The sequence below is a fragment of the Nilaparvata lugens genome, chromosome 12, assembly GCF_014356525.2.
Source record: "Nilaparvata lugens isolate BPH chromosome 12, ASM1435652v1, whole genome shotgun sequence".
NCBI lineage: Eukaryota > Metazoa > Arthropoda > Insecta > Hemiptera > Delphacidae > Nilaparvata > Nilaparvata lugens.
In genome coordinates this window covers 9,961,974-9,986,684 of record NC_052515.1, presented here as the reverse complement: position 1 = coordinate 9,986,684, position 24,711 = coordinate 9,961,974, and the positions used below count along the sequence as shown (strand labels likewise).

The 24,711-nt window shown below is 33.2% G+C and overlaps 2 protein-coding genes across 2 annotated transcripts in view; one reads left to right on the top strand and one right to left on the bottom strand.

Annotated features, from left to right (window-relative positions):
• Window positions 1-24,711, top strand: part of LOC111052237 (neurobeachin) — a 790,401-nt gene that overhangs the window by 715,871 nt on the left and 49,819 nt on the right.
• LOC111055374 (protein mab-21) lies at window positions 8,234-12,389 on the bottom strand. The gene has a single exon (XM_022342561.2). It carries the CDS (start codon window positions 11,555-11,557, stop codon window positions 10,451-10,453), a length of 1,107 nt encoding a protein of 368 aa, XP_022198253.1. The 5' UTR covers window positions 11,558-12,389; the 3' UTR covers window positions 8,234-10,450.

Here is a 24,711-nt window from a genome sequence, read left to right as displayed (position 1 = left end):
AATGGCAGTGGAGAAATATAAGAGAAAGACGTTGCCGATCCTCTATCTTGTCAATGCCTTCTATAGACGGTACATACAGAATGATACAGGTTTATTGATGTAATATTAAATCTTCATTCTCGTTTAAAATAATCAACTAGACTAGTAGTTCTGTACCAGTAGACCTCACGCATCATTCTCATCCACAAGCACCTGATTTAAACTATAGCCTTATGGAAATACAGCAATAGACTGGCTTCTCCACACATCTGTGTAATCACTTGTCAGCTGATTTATGATGAATAATTCTATAGTCTGATTTTTACTCAGATATTGGCGTATGAAGGAGGCTCCTTCTTCCTTTCATATTATCCTTGAAATGCAAAATTCCCAAAAACCTTGTATATACGTCGACGCGCAATATTAAAAAAGGAACATACCTGTCGAATTTCATGAAAATCTATTACCGCGTTTCGCCGTAAATGCGCAACATATAAACATTTAAACATTTAAACATTCAAACGTTCAAACATTCAAACATTCAAACATATAAACATTCAAACATTCAAACATTAAGAGAAATGCCAAACCGTCGATTTGAATCTTAGACCTCACTTCGCTCGGTCAATTATCTATAAATATAATAAGAGAGAGTTGGGTTGTGTTTGTTCGCATCAAAACATGTCAACTTGTGGATTGCATACCGGAAAAACGGGAATGATTTAGATCTCCAAATTTTGCACATAGTTTCTAAGAATATCAATCTCATGCACCTTGTAACGAATCAAATTCTGATGGGTAAATAAAAATCCCTACTTGGAATAAATTTATAGGTCTAAGTGGAATAATAGGCTAATATCGCCAAATGCGATAACGCTTTTAAAGATTAGATAATATCAAGTATCATGGCTAAATTTATAACGGCCGAATAGAAATGGAAATAATTTTGCTAAAATTTGTAGAGCATAATATCTTTTACTGTACCTTTTTAATGACTTAAAGTTAAATCAAATTATTAATTTTTCATAAGACTTTGTGATGCTAAAGCAAAAGTTATTTAAATATTTTTTAATCCCTTGGAAGAGACGACTTCGGCCACCAAATATCCAGGACTACCAGGAATTCGGATCGCCATCAGCAACTTATAAAAAATCCAGCACGTGAGTGAAAAATAGTTGAAATAATAATAGGGCGCCCTCAGTGCTTCGAATGAAATAAGAAACAAAAGCTAGCTCGTCGAAAAGGTTTTAAAATCAAGAAATAATTTTATCCTCTACAAATTTAGAGTCTATCAGATTTGAAATGATTTCAGTTAGCTGGAATCATATTATATACTAGCAGGTAACCTGTGCTTCGCAAGTGTCTATTTTAAAACTTAAACTGAAAACTTGACGTAATGAAATCTAGAAGAATTGAAAATAGGCCTATAAGAATCCTAGATTAATTAAGAATTTATATGCAACATTTCAAGTAAATCAGTCCAGTAGTTCATATTATATATCAGTATCTTTGAATTAGTATAACTTTTGAAAGGTTTGAGATATCGATGTGCGGTTTTACCATATTTTCTCTTGAAATCCTGTATCGAAATCATTTATATCATTATGACCACCTTCCAATTAAAAAAAATGAATTTGGATTCAAAATGGCGGTTCAAAAATGGTGGACGAAATTTGGGTCAACGGATAACCTGTTTTTATTATTCGAATAGGATTCCCAATCAAACCTATCTTCTAATCTCCCTTTTAAAAGATTTTGTATATTAACAAAGAAAAAATATTACTCATTCAATATTTCCGAACTCCTATCGTCTCTTTATCCTAATCATCGTTCAATAGCTGAAATTTTTTGAGTGAGGATTAGTCCGTCTCACAAAATTGAGTCTTCACTACATGTTGTAATATCAAACAATGAGAGAGCAGATGGGTGTGGACTGTACTAAACTTGCTGTGTTGTGATTGGTCGAAGGTTTTGACGTCATCATTCAATGGCAGCCCTGGCATCCATATTGGTAACCTGCTAATCTTGAAAATAGTTTTATCTTCACGTTTATTTTTCATCAAATCGTCGAACTTTCACCATTTTTTCCTGAATTTTACATCAGTATTTCATGCGAATTAGATTTTTGGAAATGTTTAGACTTCAAGTACATTTCTCATCAGAATTTCTCAGAATGTTCTATGGGTATTTCGTGCGTATTAGTTTTCTGGATATGGTTTACTACAAATAATCAATTATTCATCATTAGTACAATTTTACATTATTTTGTTCAATGCTATTTGAAATTGGGAGTATGTCTCTCAACTTATCTGAGCGACTAGATACTATAGTGGGGTCCACGTTATAATGGCAGTGGAGAAATATAAGAGAAAAACGTTGCCGATCATCTGTCTTGTCAATGCCTTCTATAGACGGTACATACAGGATGATACAGGTTTATTGATGTAATATTAAATCTTCATTCTCGTTTAAAAATAATCAACTAGACTAGTAGTTTTGTAACAGTAGACCTCACGCAGTATTCTCATCCACAAGCACCTGATTTAAACTATAGCCTTATGGAAATACAGCAATAGACTGGCTTCTCCAGACATCTGTGTAATCACTTGTCAGCTGATTTATGATGAATAATTCCATAGTCTGATTTTTACTCTAATATTGGCGTATGAAGGAGGCTCCTTCTTCCTTTTATATTATCCTTGAAATGCAAAATTTCCAAAAACCTTGTATATACGTCGACGCGCAATATTAAAAAAGGAACATACCTGTCGAATTTCATGAAAATCTATTACCGCGTTTCGCCGTAAATGCGCAACATATAAACATTCAAACATTCAAACATATAAACTTTCAAACATTTAAACATCTAAACATTTGAACATTCAAACATTTAAACATTCAAACATATAAACATTCAAACATTCAAACATTCAAAAATTCAAACATTCAAACATTCAAACATTCAAACATTCAAACATTCAAACATTCAAACATTCAAACATTCAAACATTTAAACATTAAGAGAAATGCCAAACCGTCGATTTGAATCTTAGGCCTCACTTCGCTCGGTCAATTATCTATAAATATAATAAGAGAGAGTTGGGTTGTGTTTGTTCGCATCAAAACATGTCAACTTGTGGATTGCAAACCGGAAAAACGGGAATGATTTAGATCTCCAAATTATGCACATAGTTTCTGAAAATATCAATCTCATGCACCTCGAAGCCCAAATTCCAATTTTTCTTTCTAGATTTTTCAGAATTAATGTTAAAATTCCATTCATGGGACATGAAATTCCATACGTCATACAATGATATTCTATCAGCTGTTCTTTTGGAATCAATTTACAATTTTCCTTAAAAATTCCTTTCATATTTATGATTTTCTCCTTTCGTGATTATTGATTCTATCTATGGCAAACATGATGATAATTGAGAACGTGTCTTTTTTGCCTTATCTATGATATATTAAAGTAGGAAAGAATTGGCTTACGGGATGGAACGAATTCAACGAATGACACATCATCACGTCTGAAGTACTGGACTGACTAACTTAGAATTTTGCATATAGATTCTTAATTTACCGAGGAGGTTTTAGGCCTATTTTAAATTATTCAGTAGGTAAAGTTTTTAGTTTGTCAAGTTTCCAATTGGAACTTTGCGGAGCACGGGTTACATTCTAGTATTTTATAAAGCAAGAAATAATATTTTTCAATAATTTCATAATGAATTTTAATGATCAAGATGAAATATTTTGTTAATTAATTATAAATACTATATTATTAAAAGACGATCTGGCAACAGAGCGAAGCGAGAAAGAGATAGCACTATCTGCTTTGTTGAATGATAGACAAGGATAGCAAAATCCTTGCTAATCAAACACTGCCATTATAACGTGGACCTAAAGCGCGAAGTCTAAGTCAACCGCTTCCCTTGACCGGTAGTTCCAGAGGAATTGATCAGTACCTATAAATTTCAAAAAATGTTACAACCTCAATTATTCTGAATCTTCACTTCAATGAACGTAGTTAACGGTTAAAATTCAAATCCAATTCAAATGTCATTTCACAATTCAGTACTTCGTAGTACATTTCAATACACTTTTGAATCCGAAAATGATCGAATAGGCCTACTGAGTAATATTCTAATTTTCCTAACATAATCGCCACGCGCTAACATTATCTCTTCAAAAAACATCAAACATCGGGCATCTCCTTACATAATCATTCAAAATAGGTCTAATTATTTGAATTGTTAACAAGGTGTCTAACTCTGTACTGTACTAAGTAGCCTATGATAGCACTATCTTCTAATGCGAGAGTACGCTGCTTCTACTTATATAATCGAGTTTTATATACATGGGGCTAATTATTTGAATTGATAATAATATGTTACAGTATTTACTCCTCTGTCTACTCATATTCACTTGAAGTTATATGTGTGCTAATTTCCCTATGTATATGGATCTATATGTCTAATTATTAGAATTGCTGATAATATTTTACTCTACTTCTATGTACGTACATCAACTTATATAATCGTAGCTAATATGCATGAGTGCAATTATTTGAATTGATAATCAGGTGTCTTTCACTCTGTTCTAGTTGATAATAATAAATTTTTCTGTCGTGTGTAAATTTCAAAAGGCCGATCAGTCTTGTTTGTGGGACAGAATTGTTTATTCAGTATGCAAATTTTTAATGAATGATTCAAACAACACGTGGAAGAGTTGAATTTGAATTTAGGCTTTTTCAGTCAGGTTGAAATTGGGGATAGACTCGATTAGTTCGTAGTTAGTGACATAAATTACTGAATTAGTTTGTTTTTATAGTGGGGTCCACGTTATAATGACAGTGGAGAAAGATGGGAGGAAAATGTTGCCGATCCTATGTCTTGTCAATACCCTCTATAGAGGGTAACTAACTGATACAGGTTTATTGATGTAATACTAACTGTTCATTCTCGTTTGGAATAATTAATTACATTTTATTAAGCAAGGAATTATATATTTCAATAATTTTATAATTTGGGAGTGATCCGTGGTCTAGTGGATAGAGTGCTTGCGTAGCAGCATAGAGATCCCGGGTTCGAACCCCTCTCATTACCAAAAGTTTTTTAACCAGATCACTCCCGTGTTATCGGATGGGCACGTTAAACTGTCGGTCCCGGCTGAAGTATGACAGTCGTAAGGCCCATTGACGGCTTAAATTATATATTCAGGCGGTGGAACATTCCCGAAAGGGAACTCCCCACCAACAAAAGCCATACGAATTTATTTATTATTATTTTATAATGAATTTTAATGATTAAGATGAAATATTTTGTGAATCAATTATTAATTCTACATTGTTGAAAGACAATCTGGCAAGAGACAAAGCGAGAAAGAAATAGCGCTATCCGCTTTGTTGAATATTATACAAGGACAGCAATAGGCTACCATTGCTAATCAAACACTGCTATTACACGTGAACCTCAAAATTGTAGTCTAATTTTGCTACATAGTCAAATATGAAAATTAATTGATTGAAATAGATTTTCCTAGATGATATTTAGTATGCCTACCTCAATGAATATTTTATTGGTTTGTGACAGTAAATTGTCATTGAATTGTGGTGGTGATAGTTAATTAATTCTGTCTATTTTGCAGTAGAAGGATTTTTTTTCTAACTCTTTCAGGAATAAAGAAACTGGACATTAATAGTGGAATGTTTGAATGACAATGACAGGCTAGAGTGAACATAATATTGGTAATAAGCTGGACCAGAGTCTGAATGTTGACTTGAATCAGCTCATATTGTGTGTTATGTTACTTAACCCCAACGAATATATATCCTATAATATGAATAATATCCTATATACTATTCTTGAGTTATCTCATGAAAGTTGCCCATTTCTTGAAGCATAGAGCTGAAATTCTATTTTATTTAGTAAATTAACACTCGAATTGCAACTATGATTCTAGTAGAAAACGACAAGTTTTTCTATAATAAAAAAATAGGGTGGATTAGATCTCAAACTGGGATCTAGGAATACCGTACTAATATCAGTAGGCTTATGATTTGTTTGAGCCCATTCAACGGTTTTGGATGGACACGTCAAGCCGTCGGTCCCGGCTGCCTAAAAAGCAGTCGTGAGGTCATGGCAGACGCCCTGAAATTGATCAGTTGCGACCTGAAGACTCTGACACCAGACCTGAGCCAGCCAGGTCACTCAAATATTATTATTATTATATTCAACGGTTATTTCAACGCTATCAGTAAATTACTAGATATTGTTTGCCTGGTCTTGATTTTTTCATTGAATCTTACAACATTATTATCAACAGTGAATTTTTCTCATCCATTCAATTGTTCAGTAGTTTTTTACGTCTCTTATTATGATTTTATTAGCCAGTAAATGGTAAAAATATCTTTAATGTATTTTAAGATTATCTTATAAGCACTACCTCCAGTTTTACATTGTGATTTATTCAGGCTACTTGTCACCTTATATGTATGGGCTAATTCCTCATTTCTTAAGAATTATAATTTTTAATTATTGACCGAACGTAGTGAGTCTTTGTCTGTCTGTATGTAACGCAATTACGGCCAAACGCGTTAATAGAATTCGATGAGATTTGGCAGGAATATTCCTTTTTCAACTGCGCGTCGATGTATACACAAGGTTTTTTGAAATTTTGCATTTTAAGGATAATATGAAAGGAAAAGGAATTCCTCCATACTCTGATATCACTAGTATCATCTACTTTGAAAATAGGATAAATCAGACTATAGAAATATTCATGATCAATCAGCTGACAAGTGGATTATTTATTGCATGCATTACACAGATGTCTGGACGTGTCTATTTCTATAAGATAGGGTTTCAATATTTTTTATTATGCGTGCCCATCAGTTTCAATATTCTCACATTTGAAAAATAAATAGGTGATTGAAAATAAAATAAGAAATGATTGAATGAACTAAACAATGGTGAAGAAATTATAAAATTCTTGATTGAAAAAAATTAATTTTAAAATAATTGAGAAATATTTTTATCAGATGGAAAGATTATCACGGAGCTGGATAAATATTATCATAGGTTATGGGATACAAATTCAAACGTGAACTGAGTTTATTAACATAAGTGAGTTTTTGATCTTGGAGAAAACAAATAACAGTTTTCTAGAGTAAATTATGATTCAATTGTGAATTGTGATTCAACTGAATCAACTGGAACAGGTGACATCAGATACGTGTGGATGAGAAAACTGCGTGAGGTCTACGGTTCACAGAACTGTTAATTCAATCAATTAGTTTTTCAATTATCAATTCTCAAGAATTGAGATTATAATAATATTCTTCACTACTCAATCATTATAAGTGATAGTTATAAATACTTATAATATTTACGATAAGACTTGATAGCTTGACAAATTACAAACATAAAACAATATTTAGCCTTGAATTCTGAATCAAAATAATATTCAAAATAGGACACAGAGAAGAAACGTACAATTCCAATTCATTGCAAGCTTATAATTGACACTAATTTTGTCCAGTATTGGAATTGAGATAATATTTTCTGAAAAAAATTGGAGAGTTTTGGATTATTCTGAAATTTTTAAATATTTTCTGGTGACTAGATATTACTTGACAGTGGATGCTATATTGTTCCAATCTCCTCCAAAATTGAAAACAGAATTTAATTACGGTACCTCAATAGTCAGAGTTCATTGAGTATCAGCTGTGTTAATAATCAGAATTTGAAACTATTCGTATCCAAGTGATATGATTCAATTCAATTGGCCAATAGTATTTCAAACTATGCAATTAATAATCTCATAACTGATGAATCGTGATGAAATTATTGATTCCATAATTATCAATGTAAAACATAATTTTCACATTATTTCATTGTCAATTAATTTGATCAAATTATGAATCTGAAATATTCCGTGAATTCCAGCTTTCAGTATTCTATTCCTGTAAGAAATTTATTGGACCTCTACTGTCTCTACTCTCACCCCAATTGAAATTCATCAATTGAAAATTGAAATTCATTAATTGAAAATTGAATGAGTACAATCAAAAATTAATTTGAATGTTATTTTATCGGTACAATTCATGGAGTGAACTTTCATATTGTCTTTTTTATCATCAAGTAGGCTTTGAAAACTTCAAACTACAATAATTAATCATTATGAAATTGAGATCCCAGTGGAAATTTTTAATCTAAGATAAATGGAAATGGAATTGAAAAGAAATTTGATTAGACTATAAATTACGCTCTCTTTATTCAGCTAATAGATCAATAAATAAATTATGACTTAGCACCTGATGAAATCAATATTCTTACACATAGAATACATAAATCAAACATTTTTGTTTAGATCAGTCCGTTTACCGTCTATAAATCGTAGTCTCACATAAAATTATCCAAAATTTGTTCATATTTACAAAAATAACTGTAATCGTATAACAGGAACACAATCGAGTTTCGGTATATTCACTTATTGATGCTTAAAATATTCATGAAACTTTGTTCGTATCACAATTAAGTCACTGATGATGGTATCACAGTTAAGATGGAGGTGAATCTTCATTCATTTCGATGAATTTGGGTGTTGATGAATGATTAACTGAACTAAATAGACTGAATTACCTCATACTGTCATTCAAATTTTCATTCATTCACGATTTTTCCTTAAAAAATGAAATGAATAAGCGTAGGCTAATATATAACGTATCCTCAAAATCCTCAGTAGAGTAAATTTTGTGTGGAAATTGAATAATTGAAACATGTTCACCAAATTCAAGTCTTCTTGAGTAATCTATTTTGAAAATTTAAAAATTAATCTCTTCCTATAATTTTCTAGAAAATATTATAGCCTATAAATTTCAGGTTGAAACTAAACTGTAAACAGTTTACAAGTTTATATGAAAGACTATTTTTACAGTAAAGCTTTCTGAACGATATTTACAGCATTTCTAGAGGAGCAACACATAAAGCTAGTTAATAAAGTCTATTAACATTTTCTAAATATTTACAGTCACTTAGTACGATGTTTAGACAAATTTTAATCGATGGGATATTTATATGTATTTACAGGCTGTTGGACACAGTCATTTTATGAGTAGCTTGATCACATACTTCCTTAAGAATTTTGTAGTCCGTGGTGAAATTGTGAATCTTGAGAGATTTTGAGACCTGAGCCAGCCAGGTCACTTGATATTATTATTTTATTTGAATCTTCAATAATTTTGGGTACCTAATCATATTCTATTTATGGGATACGTTTATATTTACAATACGAGCATTAGGCTATAAGGTAGTGTTTCTAACTTCTGAAGTATTGGGGTGTGGTGTTTTGAATGTTTTTATCATGGAGTTACACTACTATCAAGAATAATTTACTCCAAAGGTTGAATCTTACTTCATTGATTTAATTGCATTTTTACTGGCATATTTCGTGTGTATTTCATCTGCAGTTCAGTTTTGCATTCATGGAATAGGGCCTACAATTTGATGTCAAGTTTTTTACATATAATCAGTTTCCGATCCTTAATTTGTGAGCGTGAAATGAAGAAATGATATTGATGAGATAATGTGGGTTTATTAAATTTACAGTTTATGATTGAAGTTGTTTCAGTTTTCTTACTGCTTCGTTACTCCAACAAGTTAAATTCTATCTATCACATATAGAATAAACCATTCAAGAGGTAGTCATCTGTTGAAAGCGTTTCATTGAAAATACTAGCTCTACACATCAATGAAAGTTTAATTTATTTACAGCAAAATGTACCCAAATCTGTTTACTGCCTTAATTTGAAATGAACAGTCCAGAGGTTATGTAGAGTTCATGATTTAATGCAATTTTTTTATGTATTTCCTAGCTCCGATCAATGAAAAAGTTACGTTTATAGCCATTGAGTATAGGTACTTGTATTTAAAACCATTGATAATAGACTGTTCACTATTTTCAACTATTGAAATCTTATGAAATCGTAGTAGCTGAATGTTTGGACACAGTATTTTTCTAAAATCTTGTACTAAGCATGGTAATTTGTTGACAATCTCGATTCAATTATTCCGAAAGATTCAGATGAAATTTAATTCTATTCACAGCTTTTGATTGGGCATCGTTGTAGGACTTGAGCCAAGTTGCACAATAGCTTGTTTAATTTCAATCATGACTAAATTCCAGATTTTTTTATGTATTCACAGCTTTTGATTAAACATCGAAGTGGGTCTAATCTATTCACATACGATCACAGGATACTATGAAATTTTGATTTATTTACAGCATCGATGTAGGTGTAATCTTTCCACATATATATGATCACAGTATACATGAAATTTTGATTTATTTACAGCATCGATGTAGATCCAATTTTTCCACATATACATGATCACTGTATACAAGAAATTTGGATTTATTTACAGCTTTTGATTAGTAATCATTTTTAAATCACAGAACCGTTTGCTTGCACTTAAAGTTTGTCCAAAGCCCGACTATTGGTTAACAGTTCCCTTGTGAGTCTCCACACCTGCTTTGCGGCGTTCTCCAGGGCGCTTGGGGATTTTCCCTTGAAGAGGTCCACATGAGGTAGGAAGTAGTGGGGGCAACGTCTGCACTGGAGACAGGAGATGAGTTGCAGCAGGATTCCGTTGATGCGATCTCCCAGACACGATTCATCCCATTCAACTTCCCTGGGGTGTTTCTCGCATTCGTATAGGAGCAGGGTTTTGACGTGGTAGCTTGTGACGGGGTTTCCTGGGAGTTCCAAGTGGCGATCACGGAGGGTTTTCAAAAGGCTGAGACAGCGTTTTCTGCAGCCTCCCAACAGTAGACGACTTTCAACTTCTGTGAAGGACATCACCCAGGCGTCACCTTCCATCGCTGATTGTTTCCCTTGAAGAGTCACACATTCTTTGCTCAACAGATCGAACCCTTCAGTTTTGACTTCGATGACCATGTTGGGGTGAGGCCATGTGCCAGGAGTTGGAGCCAGGGCAGGCCAGTGTGCTGCAGATCTGGGCCAAACTCCGCTGCATTTGAAGCTGGGCGTGATCTGGACCACATACCGCTCCCGGATCCTCAGTTTCACCTCTGTGGTGTCGGCGATCATCTTCACAGAGTCACGGTAGGCGCATTTGTCGCAAGCCTGTGCCACTAACGTTTGAAACCTTGATCGAATCTTCCGGGCGCTGAGGTAGCCTGACGCAGTGATGAATTCCACCCACAACGACATGCTTCTCTTGCGACCGTCGGACAGTTTCAGGACGGCACAACCGGGCAACGACCCGTCATCGACAAAATTAAACACTCCCATCTGATTTAGATACAGCACAACCTCAAACTCCACCGGGGATATCACGTCAAGCCCCTCGAATCTACCGTTGCATTCGGTGAGAGACGAGATGAACCTAGGTTCTTGGACCTCCACCTCGCGGAGGACATCTTGTACGACCTTGCAAACCTCGCGGACTGTTTTGGCGATTGTGTTCTTGCGCACTTGCACACGCTCGCCGTAGTATTTGTTGAGTTGGTAGAGCATCTTGGACTGGGCGGCCATCATATCAGATGGCACCAGCATTTTGGAAAGGTATTCGGGGATACCTTGAGGGAGTTTTCAGGTTTTATTCAATTATTTATTCAATTTTTGTTGTGGATACAACAAGAAGGTACACAAGAAAGAATCCGTTTTGATGACGTAAGTTTCTTGTTGAGGTTCAAAGTAGCCTATATCTGATGATTTATCGTAGATATTGGATAAACCAAACACACATTAGACCCGATTTTGTATAGATAGAGTTTGTGAGGTATTTGTTGACGGTGGTTCCTGTTAAGGCTCAAAGTGTATCTGAAGGTTTATCGTAGATATAGGCTGAAACACACACAAAATAAATCCGATTTTGTATAGAGTTTGTAAGGTATTTTGATACCTTTCCGGTGTGATTTGAAGGTTGTTAGTGTGGTAGTTTATTGCAGATACAAGATTCACAGTAATAAATCCGTATTAGGCGAATATTTCAAGGTATTATTGGTGATACCTTGAAGTGGTTTTGTGAAGTTATCTGGTGTTAGATCGTATATACAAGATAACACACTGAATAATCCGTTATTGATTGATGTAACGAGCTCCTTGTTGAGGTTTCCTGAGTATTTTATCTGGGTTTTATTTGACACTCACATAAAAATCACTGGTTTGAAGATTCTCCCGGTATTCACTGATAGAATCCAACTTGGATTACAAGGTTTTTGCAGGGAAATTCACGAAATTAACTTGTTTTTCGACATTTTTCAGGTGATTTTCAATGTTTTTTATCGTGAAACTCGCGAAACAAACTTCTTTCCGACGTGTTTAACCGGTAATTTCTAGGAGAGTCACATACGACACGAACCAACAGCTTACGCAGTTATCGAACGACTGAGTCCAACAAACTTGTCTTCCTACGGTTTCCCCTTCTCGGAATTATGCCGCGCCCCATAGAACTCCACCCTAAGCGCCTCCTCCTGGAGTGGAGAGCCAATCGGAGTGTCTGGGAACCCCCCTGGCGTCGCCCCTCTGTATTTACACCCCCCGTTCTGAGACCGACCCTATCTGAATGCCAGGATCTGACGGCTTTATTTACGAGTTGTGGCATACGATTACTGCTTGTGTGTGTGTGTGAGTGTGTGTGTATCTGATGATACCGAAAACATAACTTATGATAGCGAAGAGGCTCTAGACTTTAGAACTCTAGACTTGGAGGTGAGATTCACTTTAAACTGACAGTATTGGTTAAATGGAAAGCGTTGATGTAATTGATAATCAACACTGACAATCTAGAAACATGGATCTTACTGTGGTAAGATTCACTTCAAATTGTCAGTATTGATTGATTGGGAGGCTGTGATGTTACACTCATAAGAAGCTCTGTCAGTCTAGAGAGAATTACACTATGGTTAGATTCTCGTCATAGTGCAGCATTAGTTTTATGGGAAGAGATAGTGTAATTTATAAGGAACGCTGACAGTGTAAAGTGGATTTCACCTCTAGAGATAGGCTAATTCTTTAAGTTTGAAGAGGATTGGTTGCACTCATTAGGGGTTTGAACCGTATCAAATGGTTTCTTCTGTTGGTAAGAGATATGATGGTGTAAGTGTAAGGCATGGAGTATTAATACGGGGTTGTATGTTCTAGGCAGAGAAAACTTATAAGAATAAGATTGTTTTATTTGATGGCTCTGGGTTATTAATTACCTCACCTGTTCCTGTTGTAAGTTTATTCTATGGTTCTAAGTTATTAATTTCCTCACCTGGTGTAAGTTCGTCGAGAACTATCATAGATTATCGAAGAGTATAGGCTAACGTAGCTTTGATAATTGTTATGGAATTGACGACTTTCCAATTACAGTTCTTTATAGAGTATATTCTGACTATGATTGATAGTTCTTTATAGAGTTTTCTGACAATTGATAGTTCTTTCTAGAGTTTCCTGGAAATTGATAGTTCTTTATTGACCGAGTGAAGTGAGGTCTAAGATCCAAGTCGACGGTTCTGCATTTCTCTTTATGTTCAAATGTTTATATGTTGCGCATTTACGGCGAAACGCAGCAATAGATTTTCATGAAATTTGACAGGTTTGTTCCTTTTTAAATTGCGCGTCGACGTATATACAAGGTTTTTGGAAATTTTGAATTTCAAGGATAATATGAAAGGAAAAGGAGCCTCCTTCATTCGTCAATATCAGAGTAAAAATCAGACTACGGTATATAATTATTCACCATAAATAACTGTCGAGTGGATTATAAATTGCATGTCATGACGCATGCAATTCAATATCTCAATGTAACTTGGTAAAAATTCAACTGCTGTGTGGACTATTAATTGCTTGCCTCATTGAATGCAATTTTATGCACTATTAAATGAACTATTGATTGCATGCAATAACGCATGCAATTCAATAGCCTATCTCAATGTAAGTTGGTAAAAATTCAACTGCTGTGTGGACTATTAATTGCATGCCTCATTGAATGCAATTTTATGCACTATTAAATGAACTATTGATTGCATGCAATTAATAACTAAAATAACATAGTATTGTCTCTCGATCTTTCTCTGTTTTGAACTTGGGCTGACCTGTTGCCAGTGTGTCTTGAAGGAGATTAGCTTTTGATGTTTGCATTTTTGATACACCAACCCCAACAGCCAGTAGCCGTTTTCACACCGATATCTCGTCGACACGACATACAGACAGGATTTACTCTGATGGTATAAGAGTAGGCTGTGGTTTATAACTGCGCGAGGTCTACAGTTCACAGAACTACTAGTAGAGTAGCCTGACAATATTAATAAGATTACTTCCCTGTGATCTGTGATACTATTATTATAGAGGAATTGATAAATTTCAGTTATTTAGAGTATTTCAACAAAAGGTAATTGATGAGTGAAAAACATGTAATGAGCTTTTCGAGTAGGCTATAACATTCAATGAAAATTATGTATCTGCTAGGCACCAAACAGCAATATTTTGTATTATTGTCTTCATTATGTGAGAAGCTGAACATGGAAACTTAAACAAAAGGCTTGACTGAAAAATAGAATAGAGCAACTGAAGTGGGAAAGAAGATCATCAAAAAGAGAGAGGACGGGGAACGAGAAGGGGAAGGAGACCGGGAGGAAAGAGATTAAAAATGTGCTGATTTGAATACAATGCAAAAGGCAGACAGTGTATGATTATGCTAATGATATAAAGTGGCAGAGAATGGGTTGAAATACATATAAATATACATATACATGGATGGACTGACATGGCCATTTGAATAGGCCACTCCATTATGTCGAAAATGGTAATAAGGATGATTCCTATTGGCTGCGAAACCCTATCCTTGCTTCAGTGATCCTAGCTTGCTTTATCTTAAGATTATTATGCTAAAAGTGCTCTATCAAGGTTTGATGGTTCCGCTAAATATTTTACTTCTTTTCCTTCTTCTTCTTCTAGTTGGTTTTCTTCTTCTTCTTCTCTTCTTCTTCTCTTCTTCTTCTTCTTCTTCTTTCTTCTTCTTCTACTACTACTACTACTTCTTTTTTGCATTTCCTCTTTTTCCTCCTCATCATCTTGTTTCTTTTATTCCACTACTTCATAACATATTTTCTCTCCCGGCCACAAATTAATCAATCTGTTTTTAGTTTCTGTTCTTATTCCCTGTCTTCTTCGCTATTTTTTCCATCTTATTTCCTCGTATTCCTCTTCTTATTCCTTCTTTTTATCTCTTTTTCTTGTTTCTGTTCTCATTCCCCGTCTTCTTTGCTATTTTCTTTCAATCCGACTCCCTCTTATTCCTATTCTTCTTCCTTCCCACTCCTTCTTCTTCTCCGATTCCTCACCTCAGACCACACCCTTTTATATTTTACTCCTCCATCTTCTTCACCATATCTTTCTCTTCCTAATCTTCTTCTTCTAAGTCTTTTTTGTCTTCTCCTTCTGTTCCTCTTTTAGTTTTTCTTCTGATTGTTCATTCATTACTCTCGCTCCTATCCATACTTCTTCCAACTACTTTATAATCCTTCTTCAATTTTGATAAATCTCTCTTTATTATTGCTCATTCACACCTTTACCTTCTACCCATAATTGTTCTATGTTCAAAGAAATCCGCATTCACTAAAATTCTATCACAAAGAAACGTTAATAAAATCAAATTCACTAATAATCTTATACGTTACTAAACCAGAAATCGTTACTAAACCAGAAATCGTTACTAAACCAGAAATCGTTACTAAAATGACATGTACTAAAAATATAGATAAAATATATCACAACAAGATATCATATTATAGGGTGTTTATGTTCCAATTTTCAATGTTAACTCAAGCTGATATTCTTCGGTGAAGCTATGTGAAGTTGGTAGTCTCGCATATTCATTTAATTATTTTACAAAGGCGATTTTATAGAAGTATTTTAAGCCTAGGTGATGATGATGGGATGAATGATAATACAATGAAGGTAGAGTTATGAATGAATAAAAATTATAGGTTATGCTATCCACTTTAATTGATTTGATTCCACTTTTCAGTCCAGGAATAAATAAACTAAAAATTTTGAATTTGATTTGATTAAAAACCGAATATAATAGAATGATTACATTAAAAAACTCTCAGAACTTGAAAATAGTGTACCGTTCTTACATTCCCACCGCAACTAAACAGTAATAATAGTCAACAGTGATCGGATTGAGTTTACAAAAAATCTGGTTGAAATTTAGAACATTAACTAAGCCTACCTAGCCTATACCATAGAATGCTATCCTGGATTTGAAAAGGAACAATATTTTTCTTTTCATTCTCACACTCTCGTATTTTCACTTCTCTCATTTCACTTTCATCTCGTATGACTAAACATCATCGATCTTTCAATATGCTATGAAATTTGTAGCATAAACTACCTATACCATGGAATATCTTCTTATGCTATCCATTTTTGGTAGAGAGTTAGTGGGAAGGATATTTTGAATATTCTTTCCGAAGAATGGACATTGATATTTCCAAAGCTCCGTCAATTTATGTAGATGCATAACAATATTATTGTCTCTAGTTATTACAAATTGCTTTTTTCATATCATATACATTTCAATAATTATTTTCTTAGTCTATATTATGTAAATTCATCTATAATTTTGCTGTATTGTAAGCTATTGTATAACAGTGTATAAGCCAGTATATATTATAATCTAGGCTACATAAATAAAGTAATCAATCAATCACAGAGTAACTCCTACTTGTTTTATGTACAAAGGAATCCTCATTTACTGAAATTTAGTATATATTGTAATCTACATAAATAAAGTAATCAATCAATCACAGACTAACTCCTACTTGTTTTATGTACAAAGGAATCCTCATTTACTGAAATTAATTTCCACCATCACAAAGAAAACGGTTGGAGACTTTTCCCATTAGAATTAGAATCCACTGAAGTTCAGTTGCAGACTTCTCCCGAACCCAGTGCAACATGTTGATTGAATAAATCAGTAGGTAGATTTTTAACAAGCAGCAGGCAAAAAGTGAATTTATCGTTTCCTTATTGGGATCGTGTTACTTTATCTGAATGATGGTTGAAAAGTGGACCCAATTAGTGGTTTCTGAAGTTTTCTCTTAGTCAGTTTGGTTTCTGTCTTTTTTGTCACCACAATCTTCTATCATTCTTGTCTCATAGCTTTTTAGCGCTTTATCTCTGAATCTTTGGTTTTTTGTTCGTTTCTTTTTTCACATTTTCTCGTATCTGATGTCCTTATTTCACCTGTCAGACATTCATTTCATTTTTCAGACCCTCTTTTCATTTTTATTCGGTTTAGTGAGTTTTTAGAATCTGCTACTAATAAAATATGAAGATGAACCTAAATTTTAGAAATTGATTTGTTTTTAGAATCTGCAATTAATAAAATATGAAGATGAACCTAAATTTTAGAATTTGCTTTGTTTTTAGAATCTGTAATTAATAAAATATGAAGAAGAACCTAAATTTTAGAATTTGCTTTGTTTTTCGAATCTGTAATTAGTAAAATATGAAAAAAAATTCAGACCCTTTTAATTTTTATTTGGTTTAGTAAGTTTTTAGAATCTGCAATCAATAAAATATCAAGAAGAACCTAAATTTTAGAATTTGCTTTGTTTTTAGAATCTGTAATTAATAAAATATGAAGAAGATTTTTCATACCCTTTTTTCATTTTTATTCGTTGTAGTAAGTTTCAAGAATCTGCAATTAATAAAATATGGAGAATAACCTAAATTTTAGAATTTGCTTTTCTATTGTTTTTAGGATCTGCAATTAATAGAATATGAAGAAGATAAATTTCAATAGAAACTCAGAAACTTTTAATAGAAACTTAGTTTCAATAGAAGATAAGATAATAATGAAGAAGATAAGTTTCAATAGAGCAATAATAAATAATAATAATAATATCAAGTGAGCTGGCTGGCTAAGGTCTGGTATAAGAGTTTTCAGGTCGCATTTGATTTCCAGGGCCTCTGACATGACCTAACGACTATTTTTAAGCAGCCGGGACCGACAGTTGCTACTAGAAACCATCAATATTGTACGAATAGAACTGCAGTACTTCTTCTTCATACAATACATAAGAAATACAATTTAATGCCTGATGGCTTCAGGTGATTGATTCTTCATTCAAATGCTAGAGAGCTTGACTTCTACATGGAATAATTTATTTGAAATGTTGTATAAAACCTCGGATCTATTGGAATTGGAATGGAACTTTCCAGGGAATAGGCTACTATGTTTTTGTAAATTATTCATGGAATATAGTCAGTGAATTCTAGGACATTATCCGTAATAGTTTAGTTGAGTCATAGAAAAATGGAATTTATTAGAATTATTATGAGTATTGAAACTTCATTATAAATTATCCTCTTCCGTACGGTACATGCAAGAACATCATTCGGCAGATGCTTCACAACTCTAATCTCTTCCTTTAGAGTTTTATTTCTAGAAAAAAGAGAGAAACCTCTCCGCGCAGAACAAAAGATAAATGTAAGAGACCTTAGGCTGATGGGGTACCCTAGACCCCTCATTGGTGAGGGGATTACACTGAAAGCCTCTAGAGAGGGAACGCTCGGAAGATGTAAAGAGTGAAGGAGAAAAAGAAGAAGGAGAAGAAGAAAGAAATGCAGGGAAAGACTGATCAAGGATTACCGAAGGACGGAAACTTGATATCGCTCTTATAGTTTTGTTCCTTTTCTCATACTTCTCTTATTTGTCTTCTTCTTCTTATTCTTCTTCTTCGTTTTCTCCTCCTTCATCTTCTTCCTCTTCTCTTTTTTCTTCTTCTTTTTCTCCTTCCACTCAGTCCGTATCTTCCTCTGCGCATGGTACAAAAAGGATTAATATCTTCTGTTCTTCTGGTTTCCCCTCTTTTATGTTCTTCTTTCCTTTTTCATTTTCTCCTCTATTTTCTTGTGTATAATGGAGCGAGAGGGAATAATGCGGAGGATTATTGTGGGTAGTAGAATGAAAAGGGAAGTGGAGACCACACAGGAAATCTAGATTACTTACATGTTTTTTCAGCACTAATTATTTTCAATATTCTTCGAGCATTAACTGATTGTAACTAAGTGTTCTGCTCACTCTAGAATCACGAGTTTTACAATTTTAAACAAGATTTCAAAGTATACTACGAAATTTATTGTTCAGAATAGGCTTTTTGAAATTTTGAAAGTGATTAATACCCGGGATAAATATTGAAACTGGTCGTATCTCAAAAAATGAATGGCACCTATTATACTAGTCTTATTATTACCTGTGCTACTAGTAATTCTATTAATCAAACTTTATAAGTTTCATCAAATAAAAAAACTTTGTTGTACGGGATAGGAAATTCACGAATGACGCATCATCACTTTTTAACTACTGGACTGAAAGGCTGTGCAAAGGCTAAAATTAAACTTTCTACTGGTGGTATTTTTCAAAGTTTTTCGATTTGTATACTATCAAGCTATAAAAATTAAAAAGTTTTCACAGGAAAACATTTTTTTCGATCATTACTTTTGAGATATGAGAGCCTAAAGTTCAAATTTTTGTGCCAGAACATTTCAAGTTCGGTGAAAGATAAAACCATGAGATTTTATCTAATAAAACAACAATTTTCTGGAAATATCAATTTTTGAGAAAGTTATTCAATTTACCAAAAATGACCGAAAATAACTCAACTAAAAGCACCTAGAGAATGTCAATTCTGATCTGAAACTATTTTTCAATTATTGATGAAACTTCAATTCAATACAGTTAACTTGAATTTATACTTCAACAATAGGAATGAAAGTTTTATCTTGAATGCTTTTCCAATATACAAGTTTCATTAGCTATTATTATCATACTATACTAGCAGGTGACCCGTGCTCCGCAAGGATCCAATTACTTGTCAAACTGAAAACTTGACCTACTGAAGAGTTGAAGAGTTTAAAATAGGCCTATATCCATCCTCGGTAACTTTTAGTTGAGCTATTTTCGGTAAATTGAATAACATTCTCAAAAATTTATATTTTCAGAAAATTTTTGTTTTATTAGATCAACAATACCATGAAGAGTCTATCCTTAAAATCTCATGGAACTTCACCGAACTTGAAATGTTCTGGCACAAAAATTTAAACTTTAGGCGCTCATATCTCAAAAAGTAATGATCGAAAAAAATATGTTTTACTGAGAAAACTTTTTAATTTTTATAGCTTGATAGTATACAAATCGAAAAACTTTGAAAAATACCACCAGTAGAAAGTTTAATTTCAGCCTTTGCACAGCCTTAATCAGTCCAGTAGTTCAGAAGTGATGATGCGTCATTCGTGAATTTCCTATCACGTACAATTCTTTCCTTAATTATTTTATAGTTTCATTACTAACTCGATTGTAGTTATTAATGAAAACATTTACTCAGTGTATCCGTTAGCGTCATTTGTGAATTTCCTATCCCGTAGAATTATTTCCTTAATTATTTCATAGTTTCATTACTAACTCGATTGTAGTTATTCTTGAATACATTTACTTATTATATCCGTTAGCATCATTCGTGAATTTCCTATCCCGTACAATTCTTTCTTTAATTATTTAATAGTTTTATCACCAGCTTGATTGTAGTCAGTCTACTGCATTTTGTCAGATGTGAATGAAATCTATTCTCAAATAATTGATAGAGGAAATTATTCTGAACATACAAATAAATAGAGGAGATGAGTCAATAATTTGAAGCATAGTTGGTCGTAAATCGCAATAAGTGGAACATTATTAATGTTCTGGTGACATTTCTAGAAATAACATGTTAGTTCAGCGGGGAGGTTGTTATTTAAGATGGAACTATAAACTATAACTAAAAACTATAACTATAAACTATAACTATAAACTATAACTATAAACTATAACTTTAAACTATAACTATAAACTATAACTATAAACTATAACTATAAACTATAACTATATATGGGATATATATAGCTGTTTAATACAAGTAAAATGCTTGGGTGTTGAGTTACATAAGTTGAAACTTATGAACTACTGTTTATAAAGTTGTATAAAATTTTGGGTTGAGGCTGATATGTTTTAAAAAGACTATTCAAAACGTTGAATGAAAACTGGTGGAAAATAGTATTATTATTCAAATGTTTGTATTTCTGATTAACTATTTGAAAACATTCATCTCCCTCTCATACCTTTCTCATAGCTCCTTTCCTCCTTTTTTATACCTTATTCCTCTTCTTCTTACACCTTTGATTTTATCATATGTTTCCAATACCAACCTTCCTGAGGTCACTGGATGATATTATTATATGTTCCTCATTTGCACACATGCTAACAATTTCCTTTCCTGTCTTCTTCTTCTTCTTCTTCTTCGAGAATATGTGAGGAAAGGGCCTACCGCAGACTGAAAGGACCAGCCTCCAGCCCTTATTATGTCTAGAATAGGGCTAGACATCCACTAGACACATTCACCTTGTTTTGAAATTTATAGATTTTGATGAGTGACTTCAGATGGAGGAACCCAGCTTCTGTCGGTCTTTATTTTCTTCTTCTTTTCTTCTTCTTCTTCTTTTTATTCTTCTTCTTCTTCTTCTTTTTATCCTTCTTCTTCTTCTTCTTCTTCTTCTTCTTCTCTTCTTCTTCTTCTTCTTACCTCCTCTTCTTCCTCTTTTACTTTGCACACTTCTAACTTCTAACAACTATCTTATGATGATTCTAGCTTATTAGTAGGATTTGTGTCTCAACTGTTTAAAAATATGTCGACAATCAATTAAATTTAATTTCCTCCAAAAAATGATGTGAGTTCAAGCACCTCCTGTTTGAAATTATACATAATAGTATGGTTTCAGTATGCTACTAATAACCTCCTATTTCATGAACATGACATGGTAGAGTGGATAAACTTCATCTTGTCATCTAATAAAGAGGTCATTCCATTCTATTATTTTTCTATCTAGATTTGGAGAATAAAAGAATAATTCTTATTAGTTCAACTCAGAGTTTCGATTTCTTATTGATTTATAATTTTTATCAACGTGTATGTTATTGATTCCCATCTTTGATAGGATGATGTTATTGATTCCCATCATTTTGTAGAGAGTTAGTGGGAGGATATTTTTAATATTCTTTCCGAAGAATGGACAATTTATGTAGATGCATTACAATATATTCGTAATACATAGTAATCAATAGTTATTATACTACAAATTGCTTTTTCATATCATATACAGTTCAATAATTATTTTCTTAGTCTATATTATGTAAATTCATCTATAATTTTGCTCTATTGTGAGCTATTGTTTATAAGTGTATAAGCCAGTATATATTGTAATCTACATAAATAAAGTACTCAATCAATCAATCAATCTTCATGTGAAGAGTTGAAGGTGATATCCATATTCAATTTATAGTGTTCCATGTTAAATATTCCATATTGAATAGAAAACAATATTGACATAAATTGAAATCAATATAGCTATTGATATTCATATTAAGTAGGAATATTTTGAGTTATCACGGCAACTTATTATTAAAATAAATACTTGACCAGTAAAATAATCTCGTAGAGTTGTGAGCGTGCCTTTATAAAAACCATTGAAGTTTGTTTCTTCAAAAATTTCCTTTCAACAATAAAATCGTATACAAATGATATAGCTCAACAAAATGGAGGCTCAATAATGACGTAATAGCATCAGCCAATGACAGCGCGTTGTGGCCGTGGCTTGTACTAAGCACCAGTAACTTACTCGCGCGTGATTGGTTGATGAAACTGGCATCCTCCAATAGGATTCAATCAACAAAATGCTTTTTTTCACTTTAGTGTGTTTATTTTTTATTTGGAATCTTATTGAATTGCAGACTTCTATCATCTTATTGTAATTCAGTTTCAAGTCACGAATGCAGTTCGTTCAATAGTATCAAAAAGTATAAGAATATTCCTATTATCTTTGATAATGTTAATGTACATGCAATCATGTACTTATATGTGTGAAGTATCGAATATAAAATTGAATATCTGATTCTTTCAAGTCTTCATAATACATTACGTATGCAGATGATAGCTGTGATTTCTCCAATAACATGATATTGCTCTCCCATTATCGTACGGATTCTATCATTCGAAAGATCTTCAGATGTGTTTTAATGGACACTTGATTTAAATGTTATGTCGAGAACTGAGGCTATCAAGGTTAGATTTTATGTAAATGAGTATCGACATAACTTAGTAATAGCGTAAATGTGGTGTTGAGTGTTGAATTGGATTCAAGTTTATATGTTTAATCAATGCAAGAGCTTATATACATGTTATCATAGAGAAGAGAATACTACTATTGGTATGTCTGATTTTATTTACTATGCTGTCGTTTGTGTTGCATAATGTATATAGATGCGTACAGATATACGCGCCGCGAACATGAGCAATTCACTTTTAATCAGCTGATGCCAAGCTTTTTATATCTGTATCTTACCGTTTCTGTAAAAATACAGATATAGTCAGCTGATTAAAAGTGAATTGCTCATGTTTGCGGCGCGTATATCTGTACGCACATTATGAGTTCATACAGATTGAATTCTTTTATGATATTAAGGAATATTTATAGTTGCGGAATGATATAGGCCTACAGTCACTACAGGTAGAATGTTTCTAAGATCTAAAGGTCACTCCAGTATAAATAAATACATAACAAGCGGTTGTGGTTTTAATGCTTTTTGATACGTTCAAAGTTTATAACATTCTACACGGAGATCGTAGAGTCTCAAGTGGAATTCATTGTCAGACATTTTCTATCATTTCAATGACTTGCGTTCATAAGTTCATGAGTAGAAACGTATAACTGAATTTATGCTGTTTCAGAAGAGTGTCTCTGTATCAAAGTGATATCATTCAATGTTCATTACATAAAATACAAAATTTGAATTAAATTGAATGCTAGATTACATGAAAAATAAATTCCACATTTTATACGATTTGAGAAAATCTAATTTTCGAATAAAATTCTAATTCATTGATGGTTTCAAGTTCATATTGATTTTAATAATTTTCAGTTTGAGGATATTGATTTGAATCTCAAGGCAAATTTCAGTTTAGGTCGTTTTCAAATGAAATTCTTCAAATAACCACACCGATATAATGTACTAACCGTCAGGCTCGCTTCGCTCGCCATATCCGTCTAGCCAAGGGGCTCCGCCCCCTGGACCCCCGACTAGATCGCACTAAAATGAGATCAGCGGGCTCGCTTCGCTCGCCTGTATGTAGACCTCAACGGAATCTCTGTACCGAATTTGAACGTATTATGTCAATTTGATCTTGAAAAACACCTGTTACTATATCGGAGTATCTTTGGCGAACAAAATTCTTCCACCTCAGTTAAACCTGTGTACTGATTTTTTTTCAATATATTTCCATCAATTATTGAAAAAGGTGAGGAAACGCAGAAAAGCTGAGAAAACGCTAATTCTGGCTAATTGGATAAATTGGTATTTAGGAGGTCCTGGATAAATGCATTTCAATCTTCAACTTGGTGCCAACCTAACAAAGTCAACTCAACTTAATGCCAACCTGACAAAATTTTTAATTTAGTTACCAGAACAACTGTTTCGAAGAGGTACTCCCTCTCTAGATATAGTCGATATTAACATATGGTAAGGACATTTCAATTATAATTTAAGATATTGGAATAGAAGAATATACATGCTAAAGAACTTTAACCCTTAAAAACCACCCTTAGAGTTAAAATATCGCCAA

Excerpts from the sequence above, each read along its gene's own strand:
- LOC111055374 (XM_022342561.2), bottom strand. The coding sequence starts at position 11,557 with ATGCTGGTGCCATCTGATATGATGGCCGCCCAGTCCAAGATGCTCTAC.